Source organism: Lutjanus erythropterus, chromosome 4 (assembly GCF_056507025.1).
Source record: "Lutjanus erythropterus isolate fLutEry1 chromosome 4, fLutEry1.hap2, whole genome shotgun sequence".
Taxonomy (NCBI): Eukaryota; Metazoa; Chordata; class Actinopteri; order Lutjaniformes; family Lutjanidae; genus Lutjanus; species Lutjanus erythropterus.
Genome location: NC_139320.1, coordinates 6,254,035 through 6,269,927, shown reverse-complemented (window position 1 = coordinate 6,269,927; position 15,893 = coordinate 6,254,035). Strand labels below are relative to the sequence as shown.

Genomic DNA, 15,893 nt, shown 5'->3' with positions numbered 1-15,893 from the left:
TTCCAGGATGTAGACCTATAACGTTTAGACTAATAACTCACTACTGTAACATGGAACACAATAAATAAACAAAATAATCTGATGCATCTGCTGTGGTTGATCTCAACAGTTACCCTGTCTGCATCCAGAATCTTTCCTGGCTCCTTGATGAGGACGCTCTGGTCAATGGCGCTCACACCACACAGAGAGTCTGGATTGGCCGACACCTGCAGGGTGGTTTCTTCTCCTGGTACAGCTGTGGATGGAGAAAACTCCAAGGACACCTGACACACAAAAGCACATGCACATACAGACAAACAAGTAGCTATTACAATATGTACATAGAATTATTTTTTAGATGAGAGACAGAGCAGATAAATTTGTTTGTCTGGAGGCAGGTGGATCTCAGTGGTGAACTGGAATTTTGCAGCTCTCAAAGATATCCATCTTAATATGGGATGCCAAATGTAAAAACTTGATTACAGTTTTCAAACTGATATATTTTCAATATTTAGTTCATTTTCTTCACATTTAGCTCACTTTACACACATTTGAGATATAAATTATTAAAAAATTTGGTTATATGTGAATGAAAATGAAATATTAAATCTAAATGTTAAATCTATATCTAAATGTTAAATCTAAATCTAAATGTTTAATCTAAGTGCTAAATTTAAATGTTAAATCTAAATCTAAATCTAAATCTAAATGGGTTGCCAAGTGTAAAGCTAAATATTTAGAAAATATCCCATGCCCCTTCTCAACCACGCCCACACCACTGATCAGGGATCAGTCAATATGCACTCACCCCTATGCCGATGTGAGGATGGGTGCAGACTCTACAAAACAATCTGGAGTTTCAGCAGAAAACAGGCTTGCAGCCAAATCCAGTACAATGGCAGTGAATGGAAATCAAATGTAAATGTAAAAAAAAAGAACACAAAACAAAATATCTACATCCTGCTCGTGTGGTATAATCCAAATGTCCATGAGCCGCGACATTAAAATTTAACCACAAAAGTCGCCATTTACACCATGTTTTTAGCCGAAACGTCAATTGTAGCATGTAGCAGGTAGCATGTAAACATGTCATCGATCTTGCGAGGCTTCGTATATCCCTTAATGGATGCGTGTGTGAAAATATCGCGAGATCATTAGCTGCAACCGTTTACTGCTGAAACTCCAGGACTGTTTTGTGAACTGAAGATCTTCACCCATCCTCACATCGGTATAGAGGTGAGTGCATATTGACTGATCCCTGATCAGTGGTGTGGGCGTGGTTGAGAAGGGGCGTAGGATATTTTCTAAATATTTAGCTTTACCCATTTAGATTTAGATTTAACATTTAGATTTAACATTTAGTTCTATTTCATATTCGGTCAACACGCCAGCATATGGGTCACTCTCTCCAAGAGTGAGCTGTTTCAGGAGACAGTATAGCAAATTAACACCTCCGCCCCGGGCGCAATCAGAGCCTACTAATACAGGTGCGCGATCACCTACCCAGTCTCTTTTTTCCTCCTGGAGCGGCGTGAGTATTGGTTTCAGATTGACACGTAATTCTCTGAATTTTCCGATATGCTTATCTGCCTTCTTCCTACAGGAGCTGATTGTTGCTCACGGTAAGGAAAAGTGTGCGGATCGTTGGGTTTGGTGTGGCGCTGCGGGGAGCTTCTTTTCCTGTGAGGGAGAACGCTGCCTCCCGTGGCTGACATTGTGTGTTTGTGCTGAGAGGAGCCGCTGCGGCCGGGAGGTCGTACGCTACCTGAGGCTTTATTCCACACCTGTGCTGTCATCGCGCTCAGTCCGAGAGACACCCTTGGCTTGCCAGTCACAGGACGGCGATGGTGAGGTTTTCCCCTCTCCAGTGATCACCTCGGCGCAGGCTGGTCAGCGGGCAGAGGGTGAGCTAGAGACGGAGCGGGGGCGTGATTGCTCGCTCGCAGGTAAACAGCGTAGCCGGAAAAGGAAGCATCCGGAGGCGGAGATCGGTCAGCTGCAGCTGCAAGTGCAGGCTATGCAGAATACCCTGCAGGAGCTTGTTCACGCTCAGCGTCCTTTAGTGCTGCCTGACACTGGCAGCCTAGCTACAGAGGTCTGGAGTAAGGATTCAGATGTGCTTTCTATCGCAGCCTCTGACAGTCTGGAAGGTCTGCGCGACCTCCAGTCCGAGGAGGATGGCCAGTCGCTGTCTGATTTTGGAGATGGTTCTTTGCAGGCTTTGGAGCCTGAGCCACTGGATCCTTCCGATAATGCTGTGGTTGCGAGGGTGGCAGCACACGCACAGTTAGTCTGCCAAACCCCGCCTCCAGCCGCATCAGTGTTTGACAGGGGCCCACAGCGACGCAGGTCAGAGGGGCTCCCTGTCCTGCCTGATTTTATGTCTGAACTGCAGTCCTCATGGAGGGCTCCTAGTTCTACAGCCCTTCTGAGGACCCAGTTGGCCAACATTACAGGGGCGGATGGATATGGGGTGGCCACAGCCCCCCCAAGTGGGACCCACCTTTGCTATGCTGACAGGAGCTGTTGCGAGGGCTGGCAGGGATGCCAATCACCCTAACGGGCGCTGCAGGGCAACTGATAACAAGCTCCACAGAGCTTATCATTCCTCAGCTTTGGCGGCCAGGCTGGCGTGCACCAATTCTCTGTTGTTGCTTTATTTGAAGGGCCTGCTTCAGGATTTGGCTTCAGCAGCCCCAAGTGATGAGACAGCTGAGGTGCTCCGTGTGGCTGACATGTTACTGCGGGGAACCAGTGCACATGCTCAGGCCCTTGGTCAGTCAATGGCCTCCGTGGTCCAGGCATGCCGCCAAGTGTGGCTGGCTCAATCCAATCTGTCCGACCAGGACTGCATTGCTGTGCTGGCGGTCCCGGTGGTGCCAGGGGAGGTCTTTGGTCCACCCTGTGAGGCGGACTTGGAACAGTCCCGTAGGGCGAGGGAGCTGACACACTCTGTGAGGGATGTGCCAGCCTCACGCTTGCACTGGAGTCGTGGGTCCCTGGCCAGCTCTTCGGCCTCCCGGGCACCGCAGTCCACCCGTGGGCTCCCAGTCAGGAGCAGTCAGGCTCGCCAGTGTTCCTTTCGCCATGACTATGGTGGAACTGCTCGTCTTGGGGGCCCCAGACCTCCGCTGGCTAGTGGCCGACCCTGTCACTGATGGGCGTCAGCCTCCGGCTTCACGCTTCACTCCTCAGCACCTCACTCACTGGCGCCAGTGTACTCAGTCCCCTTGGGTGCTGAGTATACTGGAGTCAGGGTACAGACTCCAGTTCAGAACCAGACCACCACACTTTTCCGGAATTGTTCCCACCCTCCTAAGCAACATGGCAGGTTGTCAGTGTCTTGCAACCTACTTCTTGGTTCCCAAGAAGGACGGCGGCCTCCGGCCTATCTTAAACCTGAAGAGGTTCAATGGCTTCCTGAGGCGGCTGCCTTTCCGTATGCTTCATCTGTCATGCCTTCTGTCATCCATAAGGCAGGGAGACTGGTTCATTACGGTGGATCTCCGCGATGCATACTTCCACATTCCCATACACAGAGGCCACAGGAAGTACCTCCGTTTTTTCTTTCAAGGCAACGCATACAAGTACACCGTCGGCCTGTCCTTGTCTCCTCGCACCTTCACAAAGTGCATGGAGGTGGCTCTGGCCCCTCTCCGTCACCAGGGAATTTGCATCCTGAATTACCTGGACGACTGACTGATTTGCTCCCCGACAAAGCAACAGGCCCAGCTCGACACCTTGGTGGTGTTGAACCACCTCAGGGACCTGGGGCTGGCCTTGAACAGGGAGAAGAGTTGCCTGGTTCCGTCAAGGAGGGTGGAGTATCTTGGTTTGGTTCTGGATTCAACCTAGATGAGAGCTGTCCTGACCTCAAAGAGGACAGCGGTGTTGATGGACAGCTTGTCACAGTTGACTGTGGCGAAGTGCGTATCAGTGGAGCATGGCCGGAGGCTGTTGGGCCTCATGGCAGCAGCATCCCAGGTGGTGCCCCTGGGGTTGCTTCACATGAGGCCACTGCAGCGTTGGCTTGCGTTGGCAGCGTTGGCTTCCTAGCTCTGGCTACCCTGCAGGTAGCCAGAGCTAGGAAGGCAGGTGGAAGAGGTTTTGCCAGTGGTGTGCAGGGAGGGGCTGGAACCCGGTCTCCGGTGGGACACAGGGGGTCCTCTTGATTTTGCAGTCTCTGTTGGATGAAGGGCTGGCAGAATCCACCTTGAGGGGCTATGTGGCAGCCATATCTGACCGCCACATCCCCGCTGAGGGTCGGACGGTGGGCTCACAGCCCCTTATTGGCCAGTTCTTGAAGGGGGCTAGGCGTATCCAGCCACCCAAGTCCCACATGGTCCCATCGTGGGATTTGCAGCTGGTGTTGCAGGCTCTTTCAGGGCCTTCCTTTGAGCTTTTGGCCAGTGTGGAGTTGGAGCTCCTCTCCCTCAAAACGGCTTTTCTCCTAGCCATGGCCTCAGCAAAGCGGGTCTCTGAACTGCATGCCCTGTCTGTGCATCCGTGATGTTTACGGTTGGGGGAAGAGGGTTCAGCCATCTCTCGCCTGTCAAATCCGGCCTTCTTACTCAAAGTGCTCCCTCGATCCTTTGTGTTAAGGCCCTTGGTTCTCGAGCCCTTTCATCCTTCACCTCATGATTCTGCAGAGGCGGCTCGGTTGCACCTGATCTGTCCTGTCCAGTCCTTGAGGGCATACGTCACCCGTTCAAGCCCAGTTAGACAGACGGACCAACTTTTTGTCTGCAATGGGGGAGCTAGGCTAGGCCAAGCTCTATCCAAGCAGCGCTTGGCCCACTGGGTTTTTCCAGGCCATAGCTCTGGCCTATGACAATGCTGGAGTCCTTCCACCTAGTTGGGTGGTAGCCCAGTGAGGGCCAGTGAGCTGTCTGGTCCCTGCCATGCTAGATCATGGCTTCAGGGTTGATGTTCACCCGGTGGTTGTGTTTAGTGTTGTGCTTGTTCTGTTATGGGGACCTTTTCCTTTTAAGTGGCACAAAGTGCTTTCTTCCACAGCAGGTGGCCTTCATAGGCCTTTGACTGGTTTTCCATTAAAATATGATCGAATATGTGATCTGGTTGTCTGTTTTGTGGCCTCACTACACCTCCTGCCTGACCTTATTTGTTACACTGTTGACCCATAGGGTGGCGTGTTGACCAAATATGAAATAGAACGGATGGTTACGGATGTAACCGTGGTTCTATGAATGAAGGTCAACACGCCAGCTTGCAACATCATTCAGAAGGCTAGTTTGGCCTCAATCAGAAAAAGAGACTGGGTAGGTGATCACGCACCTGTATTAGTAGGCTCTGATTGCGCCCAGGGGCGGAGGTGTTAATTTGCTATACTGTCTCCTGAAACAGCTCACCCTCAGAGAGAGTGACCCATACGCTGGTGTGCTGACCTAGAACCACAGTTACATCCATAACCATCCGATTTAGATTTAATATTTAGATTTAACATTTAACATTTAGATTTAGATTTAACATTTAACATTTAGATTTAACTTTTAACATTTAGATTTAACTTTTAACATTTAGATTTAACATTTAACCCCTATAAACCGACCGTTTTCCATGGGTCAGTCTCATGACCGTAACTCCTGAACTATATGTGCTATCAAAAAAATTCCAATCGTTCCTGAAAGTAGAGAAGTTGTGCTTTCTAAACATATAGGGTCATTATGGTAATTCTCTGCAGCAAACGACACAGAGCCTGTAGTGCCAGGTGCAGAGTGTAGGAGATTTGAAGAGAGTGGCGGTGGATTTTGAAAGGTTTTTCAGTGGTAGTTTAGCGGTTTTTGGGTGGATTTTGTTGGCGATTTCGTAAAGAAGATGCTAAGAAAGTCATCTAGGGTGATCAAAACACCCAGAAGATTCATCAATGACGACGCTGATGACGACATTGATGACGATGTTTCTTCTGAACAACGGTATGTAATGTTATTTCTGGCTAATTTTGCGCAGTCTGCTGGCTGGGACAGTATTGTTAGCTTGTAAACTGTGTAGTTTGTGTGGTCTTGTAACAAAATCTACCACAAGAATTGAGGATGAATACAATTACATGTTATCTCATGTCTCAATAATTTGTAGGATGCTGTAGGATGTGTGTGTGTGTAAGCCATATGACCCATATTGTGTGTTTTGTCATCTATTGAGGCATGAATACTTACCATAGCCTATCTAAGAAATCACTTAGCCTTAGATGCCATGAACGATGCCAAGAAGGGCACAGCAGAGCATGACCCTCTCCACCGCCTGGGACCCCTGCTGGAGATGATGAGGATCCGCTACATGACCATCTATCATCCAATGCAGCACATCTCGGTGGATGAAAGGATGGTTGCCACGAAGGCAAGACTTGGCATCAAGCAATACATGAAAGCCAAGCCAACCAAGTGGGGTCTCAAGTTTTTTGTTCTTGCTGACAACAATGGCTACACCGTTGACATCAGGCTGTACACTGGCAAGAACAAGTTTGCATCGGGGAAGGGACTCTCCTTTGATGTTGTGGCAACACTTGTGAACAAGGAGTTCCTGGGGTCTGGCTACATAATATACTGCAACAACTTTTACACCAGTCCCCTCCTCTTCAGACACCTGAGCCAGCAGGGCTTCGGGGCCTGTGGCACATACAGGCAGGGAAGAATTGGCGTTCTGTCCACTCAGGAGAACGCCATTGATAAGAGGTCTCCAAGAGGAACGATCCGGTGGATCAGGGATGATGACCTCCTATATGTGAAATGGATGGACACAAGAGAAGTCTCCATCTGCACATCCGTCCACCCTGTGTACAGTGGGGAGACTGTGTTGCGGTGGCAGAAGACAGGTATTGATATTGTTACTATTGGAATATGATTTATTTTGTGTTATGAATATGAGTTATGAATACTTACCATAGCCTATCTAAGAAACCACTTAGCCTGAATATACTTACCTGAACCTGTGAAGGAGAAAACACTTACCTAGTCACTCACCTGAGTTATGTTATCTATAGAGTTATGAATATGAGTTATGAATATCCATCCATCCCCAGACCCACAGCAGTGGGAGAGTACAATCGTTACATGGGAGGAGTGGACACATCAGATCAAATGCTGGGGACCAATTCAGTCCACAGGAAAACAATGAGATGTCCCATCCAGGGGTCGCGTTAACCGAATATTTTCCGTCGTTGACCGGTTTTTTAAAACGGTGACGGAAAAATCTGACGGTCATCTGTCATTTTGACAGATTGCAATTCACACCCCTGACCAGTAGGTGGCGAGTGATCATATTAATTAGCTATTGTCTCTCTTGATGCATGACCTCGTTGTTTCACTCAGAAAAATGTCACGGCAGCTGAGTGTCCGAAGTTTCTTCAGAAAGTCCAATGATGATGTTGATAAAAGAGGTGAAAAAAGAGGGACTGATGCAGTGGAAGATGAAGGACAAAGAAGTAATCAGCCCTCAGCAACTACGGAGCGAGCAAGCAGCAGCAAGGAGGTCAGGAGGGAGTACAGAGTTCAGTGGGAGCAGGAGTTCTTCTGGCTGAGGAGGGAGGATGGAAAAATGTTCTGCGATATATGTAAAAAAGCCAATATGAGTAACGGATTTGTCCGAGGATGCACGAACATGCAGAAATCAGCATTAACTGACCACCAAAGTAGCCACAGCCACATCGAGGCTTCAAGGGTGCTCAACCAGAGTGTGGCTATGGTTAAGCATGTAGAGAAATCACAGGTTGCCTGCAACGAGGCATTAAAAACACAACTTAAGGTTGTGCTGCATATGGCTAAAACAAACACCCCGAGCCACCTGTATCCTGACCTGATAAACCTCTTACAGTCTGCCGGCTGTCCAAACCTTAACAGTGCACATACGTACACCCACCATGAGACAGTCAGTCAGATGGAGGAGGCTTTAGCGAAGACCATAACCAGCGATATTGATGACCGCATCGCCAACAGCAGATATGTTGGAATAATAGTAGATGAAACCACTAATATCACGGTGGAGAAAATGCTAATCACATACCTGACACTTCAACAGAAAGGGGAGCCTGAAACTGCGTTTATTGGCAATTACGCAGTTCCCTCTGGCACTGCTGAATGCATCACAGCAAAAATAAAAGATGTGTTGTTGGGCCGTGGGGTCGCTATGACTCGGGTTGTTGGACTTGGAAGTGATGGAGCGAATGTGATGGTAGGTCGAAAGGCCGGAGTTGCACAGCAGTTGCGCCAGAATGACTGTCCCTTCCTCGTAAACATTCACTGTGGTGCGCACAGGACAGCGCTTGCTGCCCGTGATGCCTCCACGGCTGTGCGTCAAGTAAGTGCATATGTCACCACTGTTAATAACATATATACATACTACAAGAATTCCCCCATACGAACATACAGACTAAATGAACTTCAAAAAGAAATGGGGGAACACGACCTGCTGAGCCTAAAGCAACCATCGGCTACACGCTGGCTGTCGCTGGAGAGGGCGGTTAAGGGCATACGTGCCAACTGGGCTGCTCTGGTGTCGGAGATGGGGGAGGAGGAAGATGCGAAAAACTGCCCGGTAGCTAAGGGCATCAGAAAGCACCTTCAAACATACACATTCCCTGCTTTGACTCACTTGCTGACTGACGTTTTGGCTGTGGTGAACCGCATGAACCTAACCTTCCAAAAAGAAGACGTTAACATCTCCTCCATCTCACCTGTCGTGAGCATGACTGTGGCCAGTCTGGAAGACTTAATGAATGGGCCAGGTGAGGCGGAGAAAAAATTCAACGAGGCCTCACAAGACGGCAAGTTCTGTGGCGTCACACTCACACATGCAGACGCGCAGACATTTTCAACTTTACGCACAGAGTACATCGCGGAGGTAACCAAATCAATCAAAAAAAGATTCCCATCAGAGCATCTGAGCATCATCTCTGACCTGGACACCGTACTCAATGCATCTCGCTATCCGGGTGCTGACAGCGCCTTGAAGAGTTATGGACAGGAGGCTTTGGAGCGCGTCTGTGACCACTACGGGTCACAGACCGGTGCAGCTGAACCACTGGTGCAGAAGGAGCGCATGCTGCGGGATTTCCTCCCGCTGAAGCGAGTGCTTGCGGGATCAGGAAACCCCTCGTTCAGAGAGTCTTGCCGACTTCTGATCACTTCACTTGGAGAAATGTTCCCTGATTTCAAAACTTTGGCTGAAGTGGCGCTTGTAATTCCAGTCTCCAGTGTGGCAGCAGAGCGCGGATTCAGCCTCCAGAACAACATCAAAACAGCCATGAGAAGTCGTCTGTCCGAGGCAAAAGTCCAAAACCTCATGACAATAGCCTCTGCAGCAATTTCACTTGAGACATTTGATTACGCACAAGCGGGCACGCAATTCAAGTCCATGCGGACCAGGAGGAAGGTGTGAGACTGTGCGTTCTGGCCACAGCAGGTGAACTGTTCATATTTTAGGTGCAATCGTTTAATTTAATTGTTCATATGTTGCTACTGGGGCCACAGTCAGTGTTTTTTGTCACTGCGGAGAAAAAGTTACATGTATTCATCTGCTTGATGTGTGATGGCAAGGTGTGGATTCTCTGTTCAGCTTGTTCAGACTTAATATTAATTAAAAATGAATGAAAATGTATTGAATATGTCATTATTATAATTTTAAAAATTAAAGTGACGGGTAAAAAAAGATTATGACGGGATTTTTATGACCCTGTCAGTCAAAATGACAGACAACGAAAAAGTCTAGCGCAACCTCTGGTCCCATCACTGTCACAGCTATGTCCACAAAGTGCTGGAACACAAACAGCTTCATCGTACACAAGGAGCGTGCCAGCCAGCTGCAGGAGAGGCCTGTGATCCGCCAGGCCTTCCAAGAGGAGCTGTGTGCCCCACTGCTGGGAGTTACAGTGGCATGCAAGCCGAAGAAGACGCCCGTCCATGACCACTTCCCTGTCCCCACTGCCAATCCCAATAACCTGTGGAAACAACAGAAAGCCACAGCGGGGTGCCGAAAGTGCACTCTGTGCAGAAGGAGCACACTCTGGCAGTGTGAGGAGTGTGGTGTGGGCCTGTGCCTGCAGCTGGACAGAAACTGTTTCAGGAAGTGTCACAAAGGCTAAAAACACCTTGACATACAAGGACTAAACAGTCCATAAAAAAAACCTAACAGGCCAAGAGCCACAAAATGTTTTGTCAATATGTTAGACAGTTATATGTACAAATTGAACATGTCAAATGTTTTGGATATGTGCAATAATACTTTATTCTTCACTAAAAACTTGTAAAATCCAATTCCGATTTTCTGTTTTTCTTCTCTTTCAACTGTTATTACACATTAATACACATACAGTAATGTTGAAAAAAGATTTTTAAAAAAAAGATATTGAAAGCTGAACTCATCCTGGTAAAAGGGGCAAAAACACTTACTCCTGGGACATTTTCTGACATTTTTACAGTCAAAGGAACAAAATAAATCCAGGCGGGATTTTGATGCATATAATTAAATAGGGTTAACATTTAGATTTAGATTTAACATTTAGATTTAGATTTAACATTTAGATTTAACATTTAGATTTAGATTTAACATTTAACATTTAGATTTAACATTTAGGTTTAACATTAAGTTATAGATTTAACATTTAGATCTAATATTTCATTTTTGTTCACATAACCAAATTTTTAAATAATTTATGTCTCAAATGTGTGTAAAGTGAGCTAAATGTGAAGAAAATGAACTAAATATTGAAAATATATCAGTTTGAAAACTGTAATCAAGTTTTTACATCTGGCACCCCATATCTTAAACCATAATGAGATTCAATCAATAGCTGATTTGGCCGATAACCTCCACACAGAGACAAACTAGCCCCATCTGTTGGCAGAGTACAGCGTGCCTGCAGCCAAAGTTACCTGTAGCCTCAATAAGGGAAAGTAATATTTTATTGCTATAAAAATATTAGAGGACTGGGGTGGAGCTGAGGCACAGAGCTGACAGACAGCTGCTGAGAGCAGGGGAGCTTTGGGGGAGAGAGGACTGGAGGAAACACTGGAGTGGGTGGCCTGGTTGCTCATTTGGTAGAGCGTTCAGCCCATGTACTGAGGCTTAGAGTCCTCTGCAGTGACTGTGGGTTTGACTCCTGCCTGCTGCCCTTTGCTGCATGTCATCCCTCCACTCACTCATTTCCTTTCCTCAATTCAGCTGTTCTACCGCTATTCGCTGATTGGCTGGAATAGTGTTGTGTGTCTCCATCTGAGCCACTTTGCTTACAGTGATGGAGAAGGTCCTATCTGTGATATGAGAGGTTTTGTGATGTGAGAGGTGTGCCAGAGACTCAAACTCAATAAAGTAAGTAGGACTGTGTGGTCCACTGCGGTCCACCAAAGGCAGCACTGAGATCTAAATGAACCAATATTGAGAAGTGACCACCATCCACTGCTCTCATCCAAGAAGCTTCTTCAGTTCAGAACTGAAGAAGCTTCTTGGATGAGAGGTAAAATGTCTTCAAGAACTCTATCAAGTCCAGTTGCCTATGACAACCCTTGCTTGAACATCATGACCTGGATGACTGAGAATCTTAACAAACTTTGTGCTGTTAAGGAATGATGCTTCCTTCTGGGAAGTATTTAGGTAAACGGCTGGACACTAAACTTCAACCTTCTAACAGCTTGTTGAGTTGAGTTGAAGTTAGGTTTCTATTAGGAGTTATATCTAAATCAGATGTTCTTGAAGTGCCAAAGCTCATATATAATTCCACACATAAATCTGACACGCTCAAATTAATCTTCAAATACAGTCATTTTTCCACACTGACCTTGTGACTGAAACATTTCTCAGTCGAGAAGTCAGCACTGTGGGCAATCACATTTTCACTGGGGAGGACGGTGTAAGCCACAACCTGAACATATGGTGCGGTCTCTGGAGACACTTTCAATGTAAAGGACACCTCCCCCTCAGTCACTGAAACAGCAAACTGAATGTTATGATCAAATATATTAATAAACACAACATGCACATTTACAGATTCTATTTACATCTACAAGTTCAGGTATTGGAAAGCTAAGAATGAGAAGATAATTTCTTTCTATCAGTCTCTTGTTTCATCTCTCCTGTCTTTTTCTACAGGTGTAAAATGAAGCAAGAAATCCACAGAATAATATTTGAATTGTGAAACAGAACTGGCACGAGAGTGGTGTCTATAAATCTAACATTATTGATAGATGATCCTTGGTAACTCATTTGTCAAACCATCTTTACCTACCAGGATTATTTTGCACTTCCACCTTTTGAAATCCTTGCATGACAAAAGTTCCTCTGGATAACACCTGGAGAATTGAATGGAAAATGGTTCAAATGATTTTCTCAGCTCAGACCATGACATTTTTAAGAGCCAGTGTACAACACGCACGACACACTTCAGTTACAGTACATGACTTCTTGTGGTTGACTTTTCCAGAGCAGAAATGGACAACAATCAACACAGTTTACCCTCAGAGACATCAGCGTGTTTATATATGATGGTTGGATCAGAAAAAAACAACACACCCCAAAAAAGAGGATTTTGTCTTCTCAAGTTTAACAGCAACTGACCCAGATAAGAACAGCTGCAGTTCAACTTAGTCCCAGCAGTCGATCCCCCAATCTTAACTACTCATGTCGTATTTGCCCCTTCAACAGGAGATTCTATCTCTGCTGTTACAGTTTATCACAGTGTACAGCGTTGGAACCATGGTATCAAATTTCTGCCCATAAAGCCAGCTGATTCAGTGATCCTCTTCATTTTACATGGTGTAAACACATTTTGCCCACTACTCACCAAATACATCACATCCACAGAGCCCTGGGTCTCTCCTACTATCGTATATTGGATGAAGATGTTCTCCTCTTTGTCACAGGGAAGTGGTTTCTCCTTGTTCTTCACATTCAGAGAGCTGACTGATTTAGAATAAGGAGAAGATGGCTGGACCACTGACAAAAATTGAAGAGTACTCTCATAGCGCGGGCTTCGATATTCCTGCGGCCTTTGTGTGAGTCTAGCCTGGATTGTACAAAAGAAGCACAATTATATTACTATTATACTACTACTACTATTATGTTTAGCATTATAAATTACTGTCAGAGGTAGCAAGCTCATTAGGAGTCTTAACATAAGTATTCCTGCTTGTGTTACTGACTGTTTGCCCTTAGTTAGATGAGACTCAATTTCAAAAACAAAAAAAATCCTGTGCAAGCTAGTTAGCCTCATATGCTAATTAGGGATGTCCTGAGCTGATCCTACAGATCGTCATCAGTGCCTATCAAGTGTATTTCAATGGGTCAATACTGGCTAAAATAAAGCCAATCAAAATACCATCCTTTCTTTACTGAACTCTACTGTCTTTTATCCATATCAGCCAGTTAGTGTTGCAGCACAGTTCTCTTTAATAAAAGCCAGGTTCTACACTGCTAGCATTTCTTTCTGTATTCAAGGGAAAATTAGAGGGTGTGAATGTGAAAAATTATTTTGTTGCAAGAGCAGTGTTATACAATTCAAACTGACAGATAACCAGTGAAAGGCAGCAGGGATTACAGATGGTTTTCTGCATCCTCTTTTGAGCACAAGAGGTGGCCAGAGGTGATTTTTCCTCTCATAAGATGTAAGTTTGCTTCTGACCCTTCCTGCTACAATTCAAGTCTTTCCAAGCTGTGAACTCTCTCTCCAGCTGTCACCACTCTCATCATGGTTGTCATCACAGCCTATTCCTGGAGTTCACTGGCCGAGCCAGATTGACATGGTAGTTTCATACATCTAGTGATACTCTTGAACATATCATACGATCACATACCACTGATCTTATGAATAAAAACTAGAGGAGATTTGTGGATTTGGACATCCAGTGCTTGATATGAGCAAGACATTTGAGGATATACTATGTAGCATCAGTAACCAGCACAAAGTTTTATCTGGACATACAACTGAATGTCATCCACAAAGCAGTGGAGGTTCATATGTTCAAGGGGCTGCACATATAATAAAAGGGGACTCCAGAAGGAGTAGCAGTGAAGGAGGCAACTCCAACCACAGTAAAGAACTATATCAAGTATTTATCCAAACAATGCTTATGTTACACAGCCAAGTCAAATGTTTAGAATCCTTGATCCATTGCATCCTATTTAGGAACCAGTTATGGTTTCAGCTGTTCAGTTCATTATCATCATATTTTGTGGAGTCAGCCATATAAAAATAGTCCATGTATCTGGACAATGTTCTGGTTATACCTAATGAATATTGAAATGGCAACTGCCAACCAAGGTGATGACTGACTTGTGTTGTTGGCTCTACTCTGGACATTTAAGCATATTGTGGGCTAAATACTTGTGAGCAGATTCAACCCCTAATATCATAATCATTCATTTACTCTTAATTGGATGTCTCCACTGTGGTTGGATGTGTTTAATGAGAAAGTGGCAATTCCATCACTGTCAGTTGTGAGGTTCTGTAGCAGGTGTGCTGACCACTCTTCACCATAGAACAAATAGACCGTCTTGTCAGGAATAGGTGTATTATTGAAGTAAACAGCTTTAACCTGTTGGAAGCAGAAAGGTGTATCAGTGAGAATGCACATGGCTTCAGTTGTACTGTAGTCCTCACAGTGAAGAAGTGAAGACCACATCTGTCACTTACTTTTCCTTCCAGAATTGATCCTTGTTCATAAACCTTGGGTGTATCAATAAAGGACAGCATTCCAACCACATAAGAAAGTGTCATTACTTTCTCTTGTGAGTGTGAAATACCTGTAAGAAAAGCCTGCATGTTAAAATAGTGTGTATGCAATATTGTTGAAACATCTTTCAAAAACATGATCTTTTTAAAATATGATAACTGAAACTTGCCTGTCTCCTCCTCTTCCATTCTGGCCTTGAGATGCAGTTTATCCTGCAGTTTCTCTTTGTTAACTTTAGTGAAAGTGGATATCTCAAACATGAACATTACACAGCCATTCTTTTCAGTCTAGATAGACGCACACACAAAAAAAAAATTAAAGACATTATTTAGCCACTAAATCATTTTATCTAGCCAACTGTGCTTGTCATTTGTAACCAAAACTATTGACAGAGGGGCCTCATTCATAAAAGTTTTATACTTGAACTTAATCTTAAAGTGATAGTTCACCCAAAAATGAAATTTCAATCAATATCTACTCAGCCCTGTGCTGATGTGAGGATGGGTGAAGATCACCAGTTCACGAAACACTCCCAAAGCTTCACTGGAAAACAGCGTTGCAGCCAAATCCAGTACAATTGAAGTGAACGGTGACCAGTTTTGAAATGTAAAAAAAGAACACAAAGAAAAACAAACAAAATGTCTCCATACTGCTCGTGTGGTGTAATCTAAGTGTCCATAAGCCGCAACATTAAAGCCCCAACTTGTGTTCTTTTTTTACATTTTAAAACTGGTCACCGTTCACTTCAGTTGTACTGGATTTGGCTGCAACGCTGTTTTCCAGTGAAGCTTTGGGAGTGTTTTGTGAACTGGAGATCTTCACCCATCCTCACATCAGCACAGGGGTGAGTAGATACTGAGTGAGATGCAAGCACATCACAAACTGCAGGGAGTTTTGTCTCCATCTCCCAGTCGGCTCTCACACAGGGCATCTGTACTAACCCCATATGCATGTAAATGCTTCGAACCTGCTCTGTCTCTTTGTTTACTGACTTGCACTCTTTTTGTACACTGTACAGGTTTGTTTGTTCTGCAGTTTCCTGTAGCATTTCATCAGTGACAAACTGTTTGTAATACATGTATGGTGTCCAGTCACCCCTGTCCTCTGTGCCTTCCTCAACACATGCAATGAAATCGACAGATGGAGCTTGATATTGTATTTTTCTCCATCTGTATTCTTTCCTTTTTGCATTGCCCTTCACTGACTCCTTCCTGATTGTGTCCTGTGTTGTTGTTGGAA

General features: G+C 45.3%; 1 protein-coding gene across 1 annotated transcript in view; it reads right to left on the bottom strand.

The window, feature by feature from the left end:
• LOC146327405 (alpha-2-macroglobulin-like) overlaps positions 1 to 15,893 on the bottom strand; it is a 42,516-nt gene that overhangs the window by 19,620 nt on the left and 7,003 nt on the right. Inside the window, exons 9-14 of the mRNA XM_084716827.1 lie at positions 14,615 to 14,941; positions 14,349 to 14,516; positions 12,767 to 12,988; positions 12,212 to 12,275; positions 11,765 to 11,910; positions 114 to 263 (exon numbers count right to left, since the gene is read on the bottom strand). Coding sequence (XP_084572953.1) covers positions 114 to 263; positions 11,765 to 11,910; positions 12,212 to 12,275; positions 12,767 to 12,988; positions 14,349 to 14,516; positions 14,615 to 14,941 — 1,077 coding nt within the window. The remainder of the gene's footprint in view (positions 1 to 113; positions 264 to 11,764; positions 11,911 to 12,211; positions 12,276 to 12,766; positions 12,989 to 14,348; positions 14,517 to 14,614; positions 14,942 to 15,893) is intronic.